This window comes from Pteropus medius, unplaced genomic scaffold (genome assembly GCF_902729225.1).
Source record: "Pteropus medius unplaced genomic scaffold, Ma_sr-lr_union100, whole genome shotgun sequence".
Classification (NCBI taxonomy): domain Eukaryota; kingdom Metazoa; phylum Chordata; class Mammalia; order Chiroptera; family Pteropodidae; genus Pteropus; species Pteropus medius.
In genome coordinates, this window is record NW_024342471.1 from 1,801,556 (window position 1) to 1,815,763 (window position 14,208).

The 14,208-nt window shown below is 33.5% G+C and overlaps 1 protein-coding gene across 15 annotated transcripts in view; it reads right to left on the reverse strand.

The window, feature by feature from the left end:
- Positions 1-8,089: 8,089 nt before the first annotated feature.
- MCM8 (minichromosome maintenance 8 homologous recombination repair factor) overlaps positions 8,090-14,208 on the reverse strand; it is a 30,678-nt gene continuing 24,559 nt past the window's right edge. For all 15 annotated transcript variants that reach the window (XM_039863759.1, XM_039863755.1, XM_039863756.1 and 12 more), the window contains 3 exons: positions 14,111-14,187; positions 8,701-8,890; positions 8,090-8,406 (listed from right to left, as the gene is read on the reverse strand). In XM_039863759.1, the coding sequence (XP_039719693.1) occupies positions 8,314-8,406; positions 8,701-8,890; positions 14,111-14,187 (360 nt within the window). In that variant the 3' untranslated portion in view covers positions 8,090-8,313. The remainder of the gene's footprint in view (positions 8,407-8,700; positions 8,891-14,110; positions 14,188-14,208) is intronic.

The following is a 14,208-nucleotide window of genomic DNA, read 5'->3' on the forward strand; positions in this document are numbered from 1 at the left end:
CCTTTCTTCACTATCTGTTTAGATGTTCAAGTGTGTATGTGTGTGTGTTGTAGATACATATTTTTCTGTCCCCCAATGGTATTGCTAATTTATAAAAGAGCTCTATTTAATTTGCTTAAAAACAAGCAAACACTTATATAAATTAAGATTTGGTATTCAGAACATCTCAGAAATATAGAAACTAACCCAAATGCTTTTCACGTTCATGTGATTTGGGAAAAATATTCGGAACTAAACTTAATTTAAATTTGTTGGTTTAATTAAAACAGAAATAGAGTTATCAAGTGGATAATACTTTTTAGGCTTAGAAATTTGTCAGCAAAAATAACAAAATGATGGCTGACTTGGTCTAACATGAAGTTTTCATGAATAAACAATTGTTAAGGATTAATAAATAGATGGCAGTAGAATAAAAGGGTTTTAGGTAAAGCTTGTTAGCAACATGTATGTGTTATGGTTTATGTATTTAAAAATGGTTTCCCAAAACCCAAAATCTTTTGGCAATTTGAAACCTTAAGAGTTTTGCTAAGTTGAGTTCAGTGATGGAAATTATTGAGTATTCAGATAATTTCCAAACAAGGTAAAATACTGAAACATTAATTGCTAAGTAAGTCCAAGTTTACCTATTTTGGGCTTTGTATTACAGAGACCGTAAGATAAATGTGTATCTGTTAATGAATATGTCTTATGCTTTGTTGAGGAAGTATATCTTTCTAAAAATTATTAAATATATTTTCCAGTTAAAGAGCCTATGTTTCTAGAGGTTATGAAATGTATTTACAATTTGCTAGTCTGAAGAATGCTAATTACTTCATTTTCATTAGAAATTACAGCTTTGAGGGTTAAAAATGCCAATATATGTAATTGAGACTGTTAGGAAAAACGGGGAAACAACTTTGAATGTAAAGAAATAACATATTTTCAGTAAAAGATGGTACGAGGTATGGAGTTACATTTTGTTAAGGAAAATGAGAGTAATATTGTCTAAGCTAGAATTTCTGGTTAAAAGGGTAAGTTAAGGGTATACAAAAAGTGAAAGAAAATTTTACCTTGTGTAATCAAGCTGGCTAAAACTGTATAAGAATTTTAAAAATTAAGCTTTAATATCAATGGTGTGTTTGTGCAAAGCTAAAACTTAATCTTTCACCTAATAAAAGTACAGTGTTTTCTGAGACTGTTGATCTGCTCCTGATAAGATGTTGTGAAAAGATTTTTTTGCCTAGAAAGCAAAGATTCTGTGTTTTATCAAAATAATTTTCTGTGTTTTGTGTTGTTTAACGAGGTCCTCGATTACTTAAGAAAACGGAATCTACTCAATAGTAAGAGCTAAGTTTTGCTAACAATGATGCAGCCTTCTTTATTTGTCTTAAAATCTTTTTTCACTTTAATTACATGAATAATTAAGTATTGTTTCATAATGACCTATGATCCTATTTAGTCAAGTGTTTTAAAAACCTTTTGATATATTTTTGACAGACTTCTCAAAATTTAAGTTTTAAATAGAGTCTTTTTCTTAACCTAAAAATAACTGAGATTTCCTAAAGACAGCCCTTGGAACATTTCAAAGAATTTCTCTCTCTCCCCCTCCCTCTCTCCCCCGCCTTTCTTTCTCTCTCTCTCAAATATTAAACAAATTAGGCTTGTTTGGTGTGTTGAATTGCATGAGAAGGGTTGTCAAATAAGTGAGATAAACTTCTATGGTATATTGTATGGGCAAATATTAATATAAGTTCCAAAATTGTATGGAACTTCTAAAATTCTGATATGTCCTGGTATAATGTTATTACAAGTGATATATATCATATATATAGATATTTGATATATATATAAATGTTGTGTGCCACAGAAATAAGCAAATTTCCTTATTGACTGCATTATAATGAACTCTCACCTGACCCTTAACTATAGGTGGGCATTTTAGTCTTTGTCATTTACGGAGAGGACTCTGACACTCTAAAATACAAGTTTCTGATAAACTTTTAGATTATGCCATTGAACTGGGTAAAAGTTTGTAGAACTGATGGTTTCATAAATCTGCCAACAGAAGTTCAATATAAACAAAGATTGGTTATATGGGATTGAATAAACTGATGAAGATGATTATAATTTTTATGGCTTTTCTTTGAAATAGTGCTCATTTAAAAAATTTTTGTTTTCCAGATATAGGGAAATTTGTTTCTCTTAAACAATCTATGACTTAGAGCAATTTGGTAAATTATACCTTTGTAAACAGAATTGAAACCTATGTCTTTTTCTCTCTACCTTATCCCTCCATAATTCAAAAACTCCTACTGGATCAGCGAATATTCTTATTTTCATGGTAATATTGTTCTTTGCATAAATTCAATAAGAATCTGTAATCCTTGTCACAGAACACAATTGGAAACTGGTCATATTACCAAAGCTTTGTCTAGAATGTCATATTTGAGAAAGACATATATAGTTGTGGATACTACCAGACAACTCTAAGGAACTAGGGTTGACTTTGGGAGCCAATAGAACTCTTGGAAAAATCAGCCTGGTACCTTGCTTACAGGGTTCCAAGCAACTTGCCAGGTGAATAATAAAGATTACTTCCTGGCAAGCACAAGAACTTCAGGATATTTGGGGGACTTTTGAGACATGAGGAAATAACCCAAACTAAAGGAATTGCAGGCAAAGTCATGGCAAGTCTTTGGCTTGGCTTTTCTGGCTTTGAGAGACCTTGTAACTTCAATCCCAAGATTCTTTGTGAAAAATTCCAGCAAAGCAAGATTTAAAAGAGCCTATATGATCAATTGCTATCCTTATTGTACTTATATAATCAAGCCAAGTTTATTGACTTATTTTGCAAGTAAATTAGTCTTAATTTGGCTATCTTTGGTAAAAATAAGGGTGATTTTAGAAAGAAAAATTCATTCAATAGAACCTATAATATACATCTATGGATATTAAATTCTAGTACATGAAAGAAGCTCTGAAAACGAAGTAAAAGTTACTCTTTGTAAAGGACATTTGCATTTATAAGGGGAGACGTTACTAAGGAGGCGGTACTTGAGGAGATAAGCCATGTGGCTCTCTGATGGAAGGGCATCCCAGACAGAACAAGCAGCATGTGCAAAGTCCCTCAAGTAGGAATGTGCCTGGTATGTTCCATCTAGAGTATCCTGTTCACCTACCATCCTATCAGCATGATGTCATCAATGTATAGACCAGAATGTCATCTATGGGATGGTGAGATGGTTACAGTCTTTGTATACTAAGTTGAGACAGCAAATCAGAGTTGTCATAAAACCAAGATAAGACATTGAAGGAATACTGTTCTCCTTGGCAGGTGAAAGCAAACTGCTTCCAGTGTTTTCTCATTATTGGGATAGAGAAAATAACATTGCCAAATTTATAGCCACATACCAAATTCTAGGGGCTATATTGATCTACTCTAATAGAGACTATATTTGGAACTGCAGCTGCAATCAGAGTAATTTAAAATATTACATTGCTATTTTTTCTAAGACATCTTATATAATAAAGTGGGTTAAATAGTGTACTCCTTAATCTTCCAGAAGAGTTAGCAATAATCTCTGTGATTCCTCCAAGAATTCAGCATTGCCTGAGCTATCATAATATTTGATCTTCCTATCATAATAGCCCTGACCCATGAATTAGGGAGCCAAGTAGAGATTCTGCAGGTTGATAAGTATGTCTATTCCAGTTATGCATTTAGAAACTCAGATAACTGTAGAGTAGGTTCAGGTCCCCATTGGGCCACTGACAAACTTGGGCCCAAACTCCATTTGTTACCTGTTCACAATAGCTCCATCCCGCCCCCATCCCAACTTTGATCTACAGTGATATTCTGAGTTTCCCAAGATTAATGTTAGCTCACAGACAAATCATGAAATTTTTGGTCTTGATTTCTAGTCTCAAATCTATTTACATATGAATTTTAAATGTCTTATTTTATTGCTTTATGATGAGAGAATATTGTCTAATATTTTTAGTTTTTGGAATTTTTTAAGGTTTACTTTATGGTTAACATTTGCAATTTCCATGAGTATTTGAAAAGGTGTATTCTGTTTTCAGGATGCAGACTGGTATTTATCAGTTAGATCCACTTCATTAATTATGTTATCCACATCTTCTATAATCTTAGTTTTTGTTCGCTTGACTACCATGAACTAGAGAAGTGAACCAGTTTTCTATCAATGTGTTTCTGTTTCCTAGTATCTCCTGTAGTTTCTGCTTTCTAATGCTATTTGGTTCATAGCCATAATTATAATGAATTGCTCCTCTTAGCAAAATAAATATGTTTAATCAGCTTTGCCCTGATTTCAATCTCTTTTTATATTAAGATTACACCCTTACTTCTTTTTGTTTGCATTTTCCTAGTATACCTTTATATATACTTAAAAATTTTTTTAAACTTTCCCTCACTTTGTTTTAGGTGTTTCTTACATATAAGAGTTTGTGATCTCATCTTAAAGTCTTTGTTTCAGTAAGTGAGCTCAGCCCATTTGCATTTATTATTTGGTGTAGGTTTACTTCTGTCACAAATATGTTAGGCTCTTATTTTAAAAACTTTTCATGTTGTAATTTTTCTTGCTTTGCTTTATGTATTTCTGTTCTAAAATTTGTACTTGGGATTTGTTTTAATCAGGTATGGTAAGCTGACAAAGGCAGAAAGACAAGTGCCTTTGAAAAAATTTATTACTTACATCTCCTGAGAGAAGGGGCACACCACGCCACAAAGGGCCACATGGGGACATACCAAGGTCCACCAGGAGGCTGGAAAGTAGTGAAGCCTAGGCTTTTATTGCTATAGCAGTAGAAAGTCGTTAGGTGGGGACATCCCCTATTGGGCAGGAAATGAAACATAGATGTTGGAGTTTGTGGTTGGAGTATTTACGTCCACAAAGCTGGACCACCGGGGAGACGTAAACAACTTTGGTCATTAGTCTGGCCTATGATTAAATGGATGCCAAACAGACAACACAGAATCATAGAAAACACAGAAGCATTTCTTCTGATGATTTAGGTTTATATCTTATTTTCTATAATTTTATGTAATAGCCTTAACCTTGGACCTTTTAAACGATATGTTTTCTCCTTTGAACAATAAATTAGTAAATTTCCTCTTCTCTCATGTCTATCACTTTATTTTGCTATTATCTCTGTTGGCTTTTGTGAAATATGCTTTTAATTCCATTAATAGACTTCTATCAGCTGTAAATAACTTTTAACCCTCACCTCAGCCTTTAAAGACATCATATTTACACTACTATCTACCTTTTCCCTCCTCTAAAAATCAGGACTTAATATTTACATTCTGTTCTATCCTCACTTTTGTTTAAATTTTGGTCCTAGAGTTTATTCAACCATTCTCTAAGAACGGTTCACACTTTCTGAGTTCTTGTATGTTAGGAAGTATTTGTTGGCTTTATATGGTACCAGTACCATTTGAACTCTCAACATGTTGGAAAGTCTGGCTTTATTGGTCTTGCCTTTCTGTGTGCTAGTATGATGGTTTTAGCAAATGCTCCTTGAAGTTTATCCTCTTGGTTTACCAGCCTTCTAACAATTGTGAGCTAAACAAAATTCTTTAAAAAAAAAAATTATTTTTTTACCTGCTTTTGACATCAAGCCAGTTTCTACTGTTTACAACCAAGAGTCTGCAAACCGCAGCTCATGGGCCAAATATGACCCACTACCTATAATTGTTTTTTTCTTTTTAATTAAGAATATTAAGAATTCTTCACATGTGAAAATTTCATGAAATTCAAAATTCAGTGTCCAGAAATAAGGTTTTACTGGAACACAGCCACACTTATTTATGTATTCTATGGTTGCTACAATGTTAGAGTTACGTATTTGTGAGAGGCCAAATGGCCCAGAAAGCCTAAAATCTTTCATATCTGGCCCTTTACAGAAAAAGTTGGACTTCCTGTTTGCAACTAAGAAACTTGACTAACATCTGGGTATGAAATTCTTTAAAAATTTTGTAGGCATTGCTCCTTTAGTCAAGAATATTGCTTTGGAGGAATTTGAAGACAGATTTTTTTTCTCCTTCCGAGTGGCTTGTGTGCCTGCTCATTTAACACCTCTTTTACATCTTGTACTCCAGCAAGGTCCAGAAAAGCTGCCGCCGCCAATCTGTATGCCATATTCACAATATTGCAAATATGCGATTTTAATTTTTGCTCCAAACAATGTGCAAAGTATGCTTTGAGAAATACACTTCGTTGATTCCTTCTAAAATCTTTAGTCACAGGCATCATCTCTGCTTTCTCCTTTATGAAACTGCCTGGTTCATCTTGATAGCTTTTGGCAGCTCTTCCTAGTGTGTTGGGGTTTAGGGTTTTGTTTCTTAGTTCACAGGAGATGGACTATATATGTTTGTTTCCTTATTGCTTTTGATCAGCTTCCCAAGAGAGAAGGGGGTGAATGCCTCTATCTCATTACCAGAAACTCTTGTTTTTTTCTCTACCACTCTGTGTCCTCATTTGTATTAAATGAGCAGTCACACAGATAAGCCACTTTGAAGGAGAAAAAAAATCTGTCCTCAAATTCCTCCAAAGCAATATTCTTGACTAAAACAAGGAGCAATGCCTACAAAATTTTTAAAGAAAGAATTTTATACCCAGATGTTAGTAAGGTTTCTTAGTCACAAATCATCAATTTTATGTGTCTCTACTTCATAAGGGATATGTGGTCAAAACCCATTCTACCTGCTAGGGCAGTGAGTAAAGCGAAGTCTTTGTCTTTACATAGCTGGACAAGAGATAGTGGTTTGGGCCAGAACAGTGGAACTGGAAGTAATAAAAATTGATCAGATTCCAAATATTTTGAAGATAGTGCTAAAAGGATTTGTTTTGATGGACTGATAAAGGAATAAGAGAAAGAAAGGGTAAAGATAACGCCAACATTTTTGGTGTGAGAAACCAGCATGATAGAGTTATTAAACGCTAAAATTTCATAATACCGTGGGAAAAAAGGAGATCCAAATAGCTTCTTAAGAGTAAAAAAAGATCGCATACCAAGACTAAACATCAAAATGGCTTTGGATTTCTAAACAGCAACATTGAAAACTAAAAACAATAGAGCAAAATCTAAAATTCTGAAGGAAAGTGATTTTCAAACTAAAATTCTATGTCCAAACTATCAATCCAGGAGTGAGAGTGGAAGTTGCCTTATGAACTCTTTCTCAGGAAGCTACTTAGAAGATGGGTTCCGCCAAGAGTAAACCAAGAAAGAAGACATAGGAGCCAGGAAATGGGAGAGAAAATGAAAAGTCCCAAGATGACAGCTGCGTAGTTTTGACTGGAAAAGACCAGAGAATTCTGAGAGAGGTTTCCAAGAAGTTAAAGTGGACTATTTGATTTGTTTGAATGTTCTGAGAGGAGACTTAGATTTACGGTTGGAGTCTTGGGGTCAAATTAGTGGTAAATACATAGAAAATGAAGTAGCTGGAAAAAAATTTAATTCTAAAGAAAATAACAAGTTGTACAAGAAAGGAAATAATATTCAACCCATAATAATGTAAAAGCTAAATATAGATTTAACTAAAAATTGTGATTTATAACTAAATTGGAAAGAAATGGGAAATGTGTAGATATGTATGTAAAAGGGTTTAAGAGAACAGCAGTAGTACCTTTAGTAAGAAGTTAATAATTTTTAAAATTGAAAAATTAAGAATTAGCAGTGCTAGCATGTCCTTTAGAAAAAATGGAGGTAAACAGGAAAACTGTTGAAATTAAGCAGTAAATTAGGGAATATAGAAGTGTGGAAGTATAGATCTTAATATAAGCCTTGCACAGCTATTTATTTAAAATAGGTACATGTCTACCTTTAGTAATAAAAAACAATACATCTTAAAAAATTTCAGTAGCTACAATGTTCAGGTAAATATGTCAATATAAAATATTACTAAATGTTTCTGGAATTGAAAGTTGGTTTCAATTTATTTCTGAAACATCTAAATTCATTTTTTTTTTTTGATGTGAGAACTGTTTAAACATTAAAATGTAACTTTGTGAATGCTTCCTCAGATGGACATTTGGTATGCAAAACTATGAAATATAAGAAGACAGGTCAAAAACAAAACTGTAAGTAATTTATGTCATTCAGATAAACAGATATAAACAGTTTATTTTTAACCTTTAGAAGTAAAAATTAACAAATGACTATTACTTTTTATATTAGTTCGATACTCTTTTCCTATTACATTATTTTTGGGATGTCATTTTTCAGAAAACAGTATTTTTTCTGCACAGTCTTAATTCTTGAGATGGCTTTAAACTGCTAATAAACCTAGGAGGTCCCAGCTTGGTAGTCCTTTTACACAGTTTGAAGCTGGTAAACCTTTGGGCCTTTTTTCAAAAGGTAACCTTGCTCGTTTAGTGATGCAATAAAATTTTCAAAATCAGCAACCTGGAAGAAAACATCAAAAGAGTTAGCCCACTAATTAATGTAAAAAACTATGATGTTAAAAATTAATCTCTCAAACAGTAACACACAATTGTAAAGACAAAAAATGTTTTTTAAAAAGCTCTGCACAGCTAATTTCATAGCTTAAAAAACAAGCTTATATTTTTAAATACTCCAAAAATGCCTATTTCATTCTCTTAATCTAAATCTTTTGATATTTAAAAGTTCTATTATACATTATTAAAGACCTGCTGGCATTATTATAAAAATATTTATTATGTATTTGGTTTATCATACCTGAATGTTTAGCTCTTTGGCAATCTGCCGAAGTTGATGAAATTGAAATAAATTATTGTAAGTTCTTTCAGCAATGTTGTTGAGAGCAGAAATAAATCTTTTTGCTGTTGACCTGTTGCTCATTCCAGAACCGTGTTGGGATCGCTCAAAATCTAGGTTCCCAAATTCATCAGAGTAAGTTCCAAGCATACTTAATAGGAGGGGAAGAAAAACAAAGTTACCCAATGTGGCGTGCCTGTAGAAATTTTTATTCCAGGCCTCCAGATTATAAGAAAAATGTGGAAGTAGTCATGAGGCCTCACATAGCAAAGACAGTATTTATTGAAATTCACTATGGGATGGACTGGGGATAAAAATATTTTGGATACAGTTATCACTCTTAAGAAACTTCTAAATTTGAAAACAAATGCATAAAAATAGAAAGTGGAGAGACTGTAACATAAATACCTGGAACATTTTTTTTGATCCATGAAAAAGAGAAATTCTAAACATACTAAATTTAGACTTTACTGGGTAAAGATGTGTTCCCAGCTCCCGGTGTGGCATCTGGCAAATAAAAAGTGCTTACAATATTCTGAGAATGAACTAGAAGGGTTCCGCTGACTTGCAGTAATGACTGTTAGATATTAAAATATACACCTATTACCTCCAGTTCTCTGCTGCTTCCTCTTATTTTTACAGTATCATTAAAGAAAGAAATGCACACTTGACAATAAATTTTAGCCAGAAATCTGAAAACACTAGTTAGATACAATTAGCTATCTTCTCTAATGCAGCCTTGTTGCTGATTCCTTACCTGAACTCTCTGCCTATATTGAGACAGATATAATCTCACAGCCAGGCTCATAAGCAAAGATGTTATTTAATCAGAAATTAATCAAATATAAATTGGTCACTTAAGTAGTGGGCTTACAGTGGTGAACAAAACAGGTACAATTACCACCCTTAAGGAGCTCATAGGAACGAGTTTAAAGGGTTACTAAAAACACAGGTTCATTTTGTTCCCTAAATAGATGAGAGCCCATAAAAGAGAATGAACTGTACAAATAGGAATGTGTGTCATTCAAATAAGACTGTATAAATGATAAAACAATAAGATAGATGAGTATGTGTTTCCCCTGAAAGATAGTATAATCTTATTTAAGGCTTTTATGATAAACCTTTCTACCATATAATTTATCGTATGCTTATTTCTCATACAGTTGTCAAAAATGCTTTAGGCTACTACATTAATTATAATAGCTAATTATATAATTATAATATGCTATCCTATTTAGTCCTCCCAAGCAATCCTATGACTATTTTTATTCCCATTTTACAGATGAAGAAACAATATTCTAGTAAGGTTAAGTGACTTGCCAAAGGTTGAGTGGCATACTTGAGATTTGAATCTGAGCTATACTGTTTCAGATTTAAAGAAAGATAAGTAAAATATTTGAGCCACTTTCCTGAAATGGAACTCACAATGATCTCTCATATTTGAAGGTAGCTCTGTTCTCTTCTGCGTCCTAGTATATTTTCAATTTTAAGAGAAAGTTTATGTGAACTGTTGCTAATAAACATATGTTTTATAGCTATGTGCTCTGATAATTATGATGAACTATATCACAGTTTAGATTTTTATTTAGGCTTCTGTTTCCCAGTTAAAATTTTAATTTTACAGGTTCAAAACCAAATGAAGAGCAAATGTTTAAAAGCTGAAGAAATGGAAACTCTGAAATGGAAGAGTAAATGAATGAAAGATGATTACTAAGATCAACTTCATCATCAATGCAGTACATTTACTGAGGGCCTACTATGCACTAGGCATGATTCTGGGTCTCAGGAATTTATACCGGCAAATGTGACAGATAAGTCCCCTGTGCTCACAGAGTGTAGAGTAAGGACAGAAAGCATGTTAAGAATAACATAATTCACAATCTAGTCTCAGTGTGTTTAACTAGGTCTTAATCTCTACCACGGCAATTATGCCACGCAATTCCAATCATTTGGAATGAAACTACTATCTTTTATCTGAAAATTTTCATAAAAGCCAGTAAAAAACATTCAATTTAAGGAAACAAACTGGTAATCTCTATCTCAAGACAATTCAAGGAAACAAACTAGTAATCTCACATGGGTGCCGTTTTCATTTAAAAATGAGACCTCTTTTTTTCAGAAGCCCAGAATTAAACTGACAGTCTGAAAACTAAATCACATTTACCAGCAAGGCTACTTCGAGAAGCTGTAGAAAACAAGTACAAAGTTCCATACAAGAATGTCCAAGAGTTCTTCTTAGATGGAAAAGAACATACAAACACTGACTGGCATGATTATTCAGACATGCAGAACTAATTGTAAATGAACAATATGGCATTTTTATTGGAAAGGTAAAGCACAATTTACCTTGCTTAAGTGTAATGCTCAGATATGAGAAATAATCCATGGTGTCCACAGATCAGTGGATTTATTGTGGAGAAGCACCAGATGGCTGCTTCAGGAAAAGTCTGGGGTCTGAGGCCTAGGGAAATTGAGTAAGGGTAAAGCCTCAAAGAGAAGTAAATAAGAGAGAGGGTGATCGGGGTAGTTTGACCTTTCATTTGTTTGACAGCCAACATTCTACGAAGTAGAAATACATGACATTTTCAATCAAACCAGGCACCAGAAGACCCAAAGGACAAGAGATCATTAAAAGGAAAAGGAAACCAGAAGTGGCAATCTTAGCCCCACCCCCAAAGGTGGAGTATTTAAGCACAGGATGCACAGAAAGAAACACATTCTAGATTGTAAACAAAAAGTCAGCAACTTGTCATTAAATAAGAACTTGCTATTGCGTGGTCCTTGTTTTTTATTAAGAAAAAAAAAGAATCCAAATTTTCTGGAATTTTGGTTAGGTTGAGTGTGTTATTTTTCGAGTGAAAAAAGGATCACTGATCACTGTTAGGGCAGTTTCATATTTCTTATTGGTCTGGTCTCCTACCAGAAGTCAAGAAGGCAACTAGAATTTGTGGCCATTCTTTTATTTCATATACTAGCACACTGAGCCACTAGCAGCATGTTGTATGAGAAAGTCTAGTAATTCCTAGACTATCTGGTTGCTTATAAATGGCAACTGGAGGGTCTCCAACATAATGAAGTCAACTGGAGGAGGAAAGAAGTTAGCTTGGTAAAATTTTCGCCTCAAACCCTAGTACTGAATCACATAAAAGAGATAACTGATGGTTCAACACTGTGATACTAAACCAATAGGGTATTTAGACATAGAAGGTAGTATGTTAGGAATTGGCTGAAAGGGTTGATAGTCATTAATTGTTAATGATTTTACTCATTGTAAGGCAGTTCTTTGGCATCAGTAATAAAAATATAAGAGCTGTCAATTCTAGAGTCTTTAAATCTTTCAAAAACCTCAAATGTAACCTCACTGTTGCTGACAAATTCTGACACTTTGAATTAAAGAGAAAGGCTCTCCTTTGTCCATAGGCTGCTTAAGAAACAAATTACACCTTAATGCTTAGACCTTCAGGGTGTAGCATGGGTGCCCTTCTCCCCATACAGCATGCTTCTAGAGGCAGCAGAGGGAAAAGAGTGGCCTCCAATGACAGGTCAGTACCAGCTGGGAATGAAGAGACAACCAGTTAAAGTCTCTCCCTGTGAGGAAGGGGAAAAAGGATCTGTAGGGTTAGAGCTACTAGAAAATTTAGATGGAGAGCACTGAAGACTAGACTCAAGATTCTTTGAAAAGGGTAATAATTTTGGAAACTTCTAACCTATAATGTGAGATTTGCCAGTTTTGAAGGCTTCAGTGTGTTATATGAGCCAGAGAAAGGAGGATCTGCTCAGTCTCATTAATATCAAAGCTAGCACTAAAAGTCATACAGTGTCCAATAATTACTGAATGTCCACTAAGGTGCCAGAACCATATTTGTCACTTTATATAGCTTCGTTGCATGATATCTCAGAGCACAATCCTTTGTGTGTGTTTCACACAAAAGGAGATTGAGAAGCAAGAGTATAACTTGCCAGGGCAGCTCCAGGTCAGACTCTAATGCCTGTGCTCTTCCAACTATGCTGTGCCATTTTTACTCAGAGCCCGAGGAACAACTAGGTAAAGTCACCTGCTTCTGACTCTGATTAAGCCCAGAATAGGAGCTCTTAGGAAAACAAAAACTCCATTTACTTTTAAATAGAAATTACTTAACAAAATAACAAAATTATTTCATCTTTACTATATTTTTTTTGCCTTGGAAAAGTAGATTCCTAATAGATTTATATTTTAATTGCTGTGACAGCATATTGAAAAGAACTAATTTCTAAATTATAATACATCCACACAATGGAATACTAGGCAGTTGTAAAAAATAACAGCTCTTTTGGCACTGATATGGAATGATCTCCAAGATCTGCATTTTAAATGACAAAAGCAAGGTATAGAATGTATATGGCATGCTACTATGTCTTTATAAAAGGGGAAAAAGAATACACAGATACAGAGTTCTGATGGGTATTTTATATCTGAAAGTCACACAAAAGATATCTGTTGCCAGCCACTGGGGCAAGAGGAAAAAGAACTAGGTGGCTAATAAACAGGGTACACTTTTTGAACTTTGGAATTTTGAAGCATATGAATGTGTGAACCTATTAAAAATATTTTTTAACTGAAAGAAAAACCTACCTAAAATAATTAGCTTTCACTTTTACTGGTTGAAAAAATGTCTAAGGTAGACATATATGATCAGTTAAAATATAAATTTTTTTTCTTTTCTACCAAATGATGTAAAATACGAAGGACACAGTTTAGAAATATTTGTCAAAATCCAAATGTATTTATCTACGCTTGAACCCAGAAATATCATTTCTGAGAATTTCTCATACAGGTATACACTTACCCACATATGAAGTATCTTAAAGAGAGTACTCAATTGTAGCATTGTTTGTAATGGCAAAAGAATGGAAAATGTTCATGTATCTAGCAATGGGGGACTGGTTAAACTATGGTGTATCTAAACAATACATTACTATGTAACTGTAAAAAAGGAGGAAGTTACTATGTCATAATAGGGAAAGATCTCTGGATATAATGTCAAATTAAACAAAAAGGTATGGAACAGTGTAAGTCATATCCTATTTACAAAAAATGAGTGTTTTGGTAGAGAGGAAGGGTGGATGGTGAACAGGATGGGAGCAAGCCTTCTTAAAATATGTATTTGTAAAATGATTTTAGAGCTATGTATATGTATTGTCCATTCAAAAAAATATCAATTAAATATTATTTACACAGAAATATTTTAAACCAAGAAAGTAGAGTTTGTTCAGAGGAAAATGTGATCCAATAAGCAAAATAAAAACAATTTTGCCTTGTTTAATTAAATCTATAATAGAGATGGAAAGAAGACTGGTATTTCATGTAAAACATTAAAATTTTTATTCTTACCTATATTTCATAATTTCAACTATATCCTCAGCATCTTCTTTGGTTGCTTGTTCTCTCAATTCTAACCTTGCTCGTGCCTTTGAAATACAACCATTTTC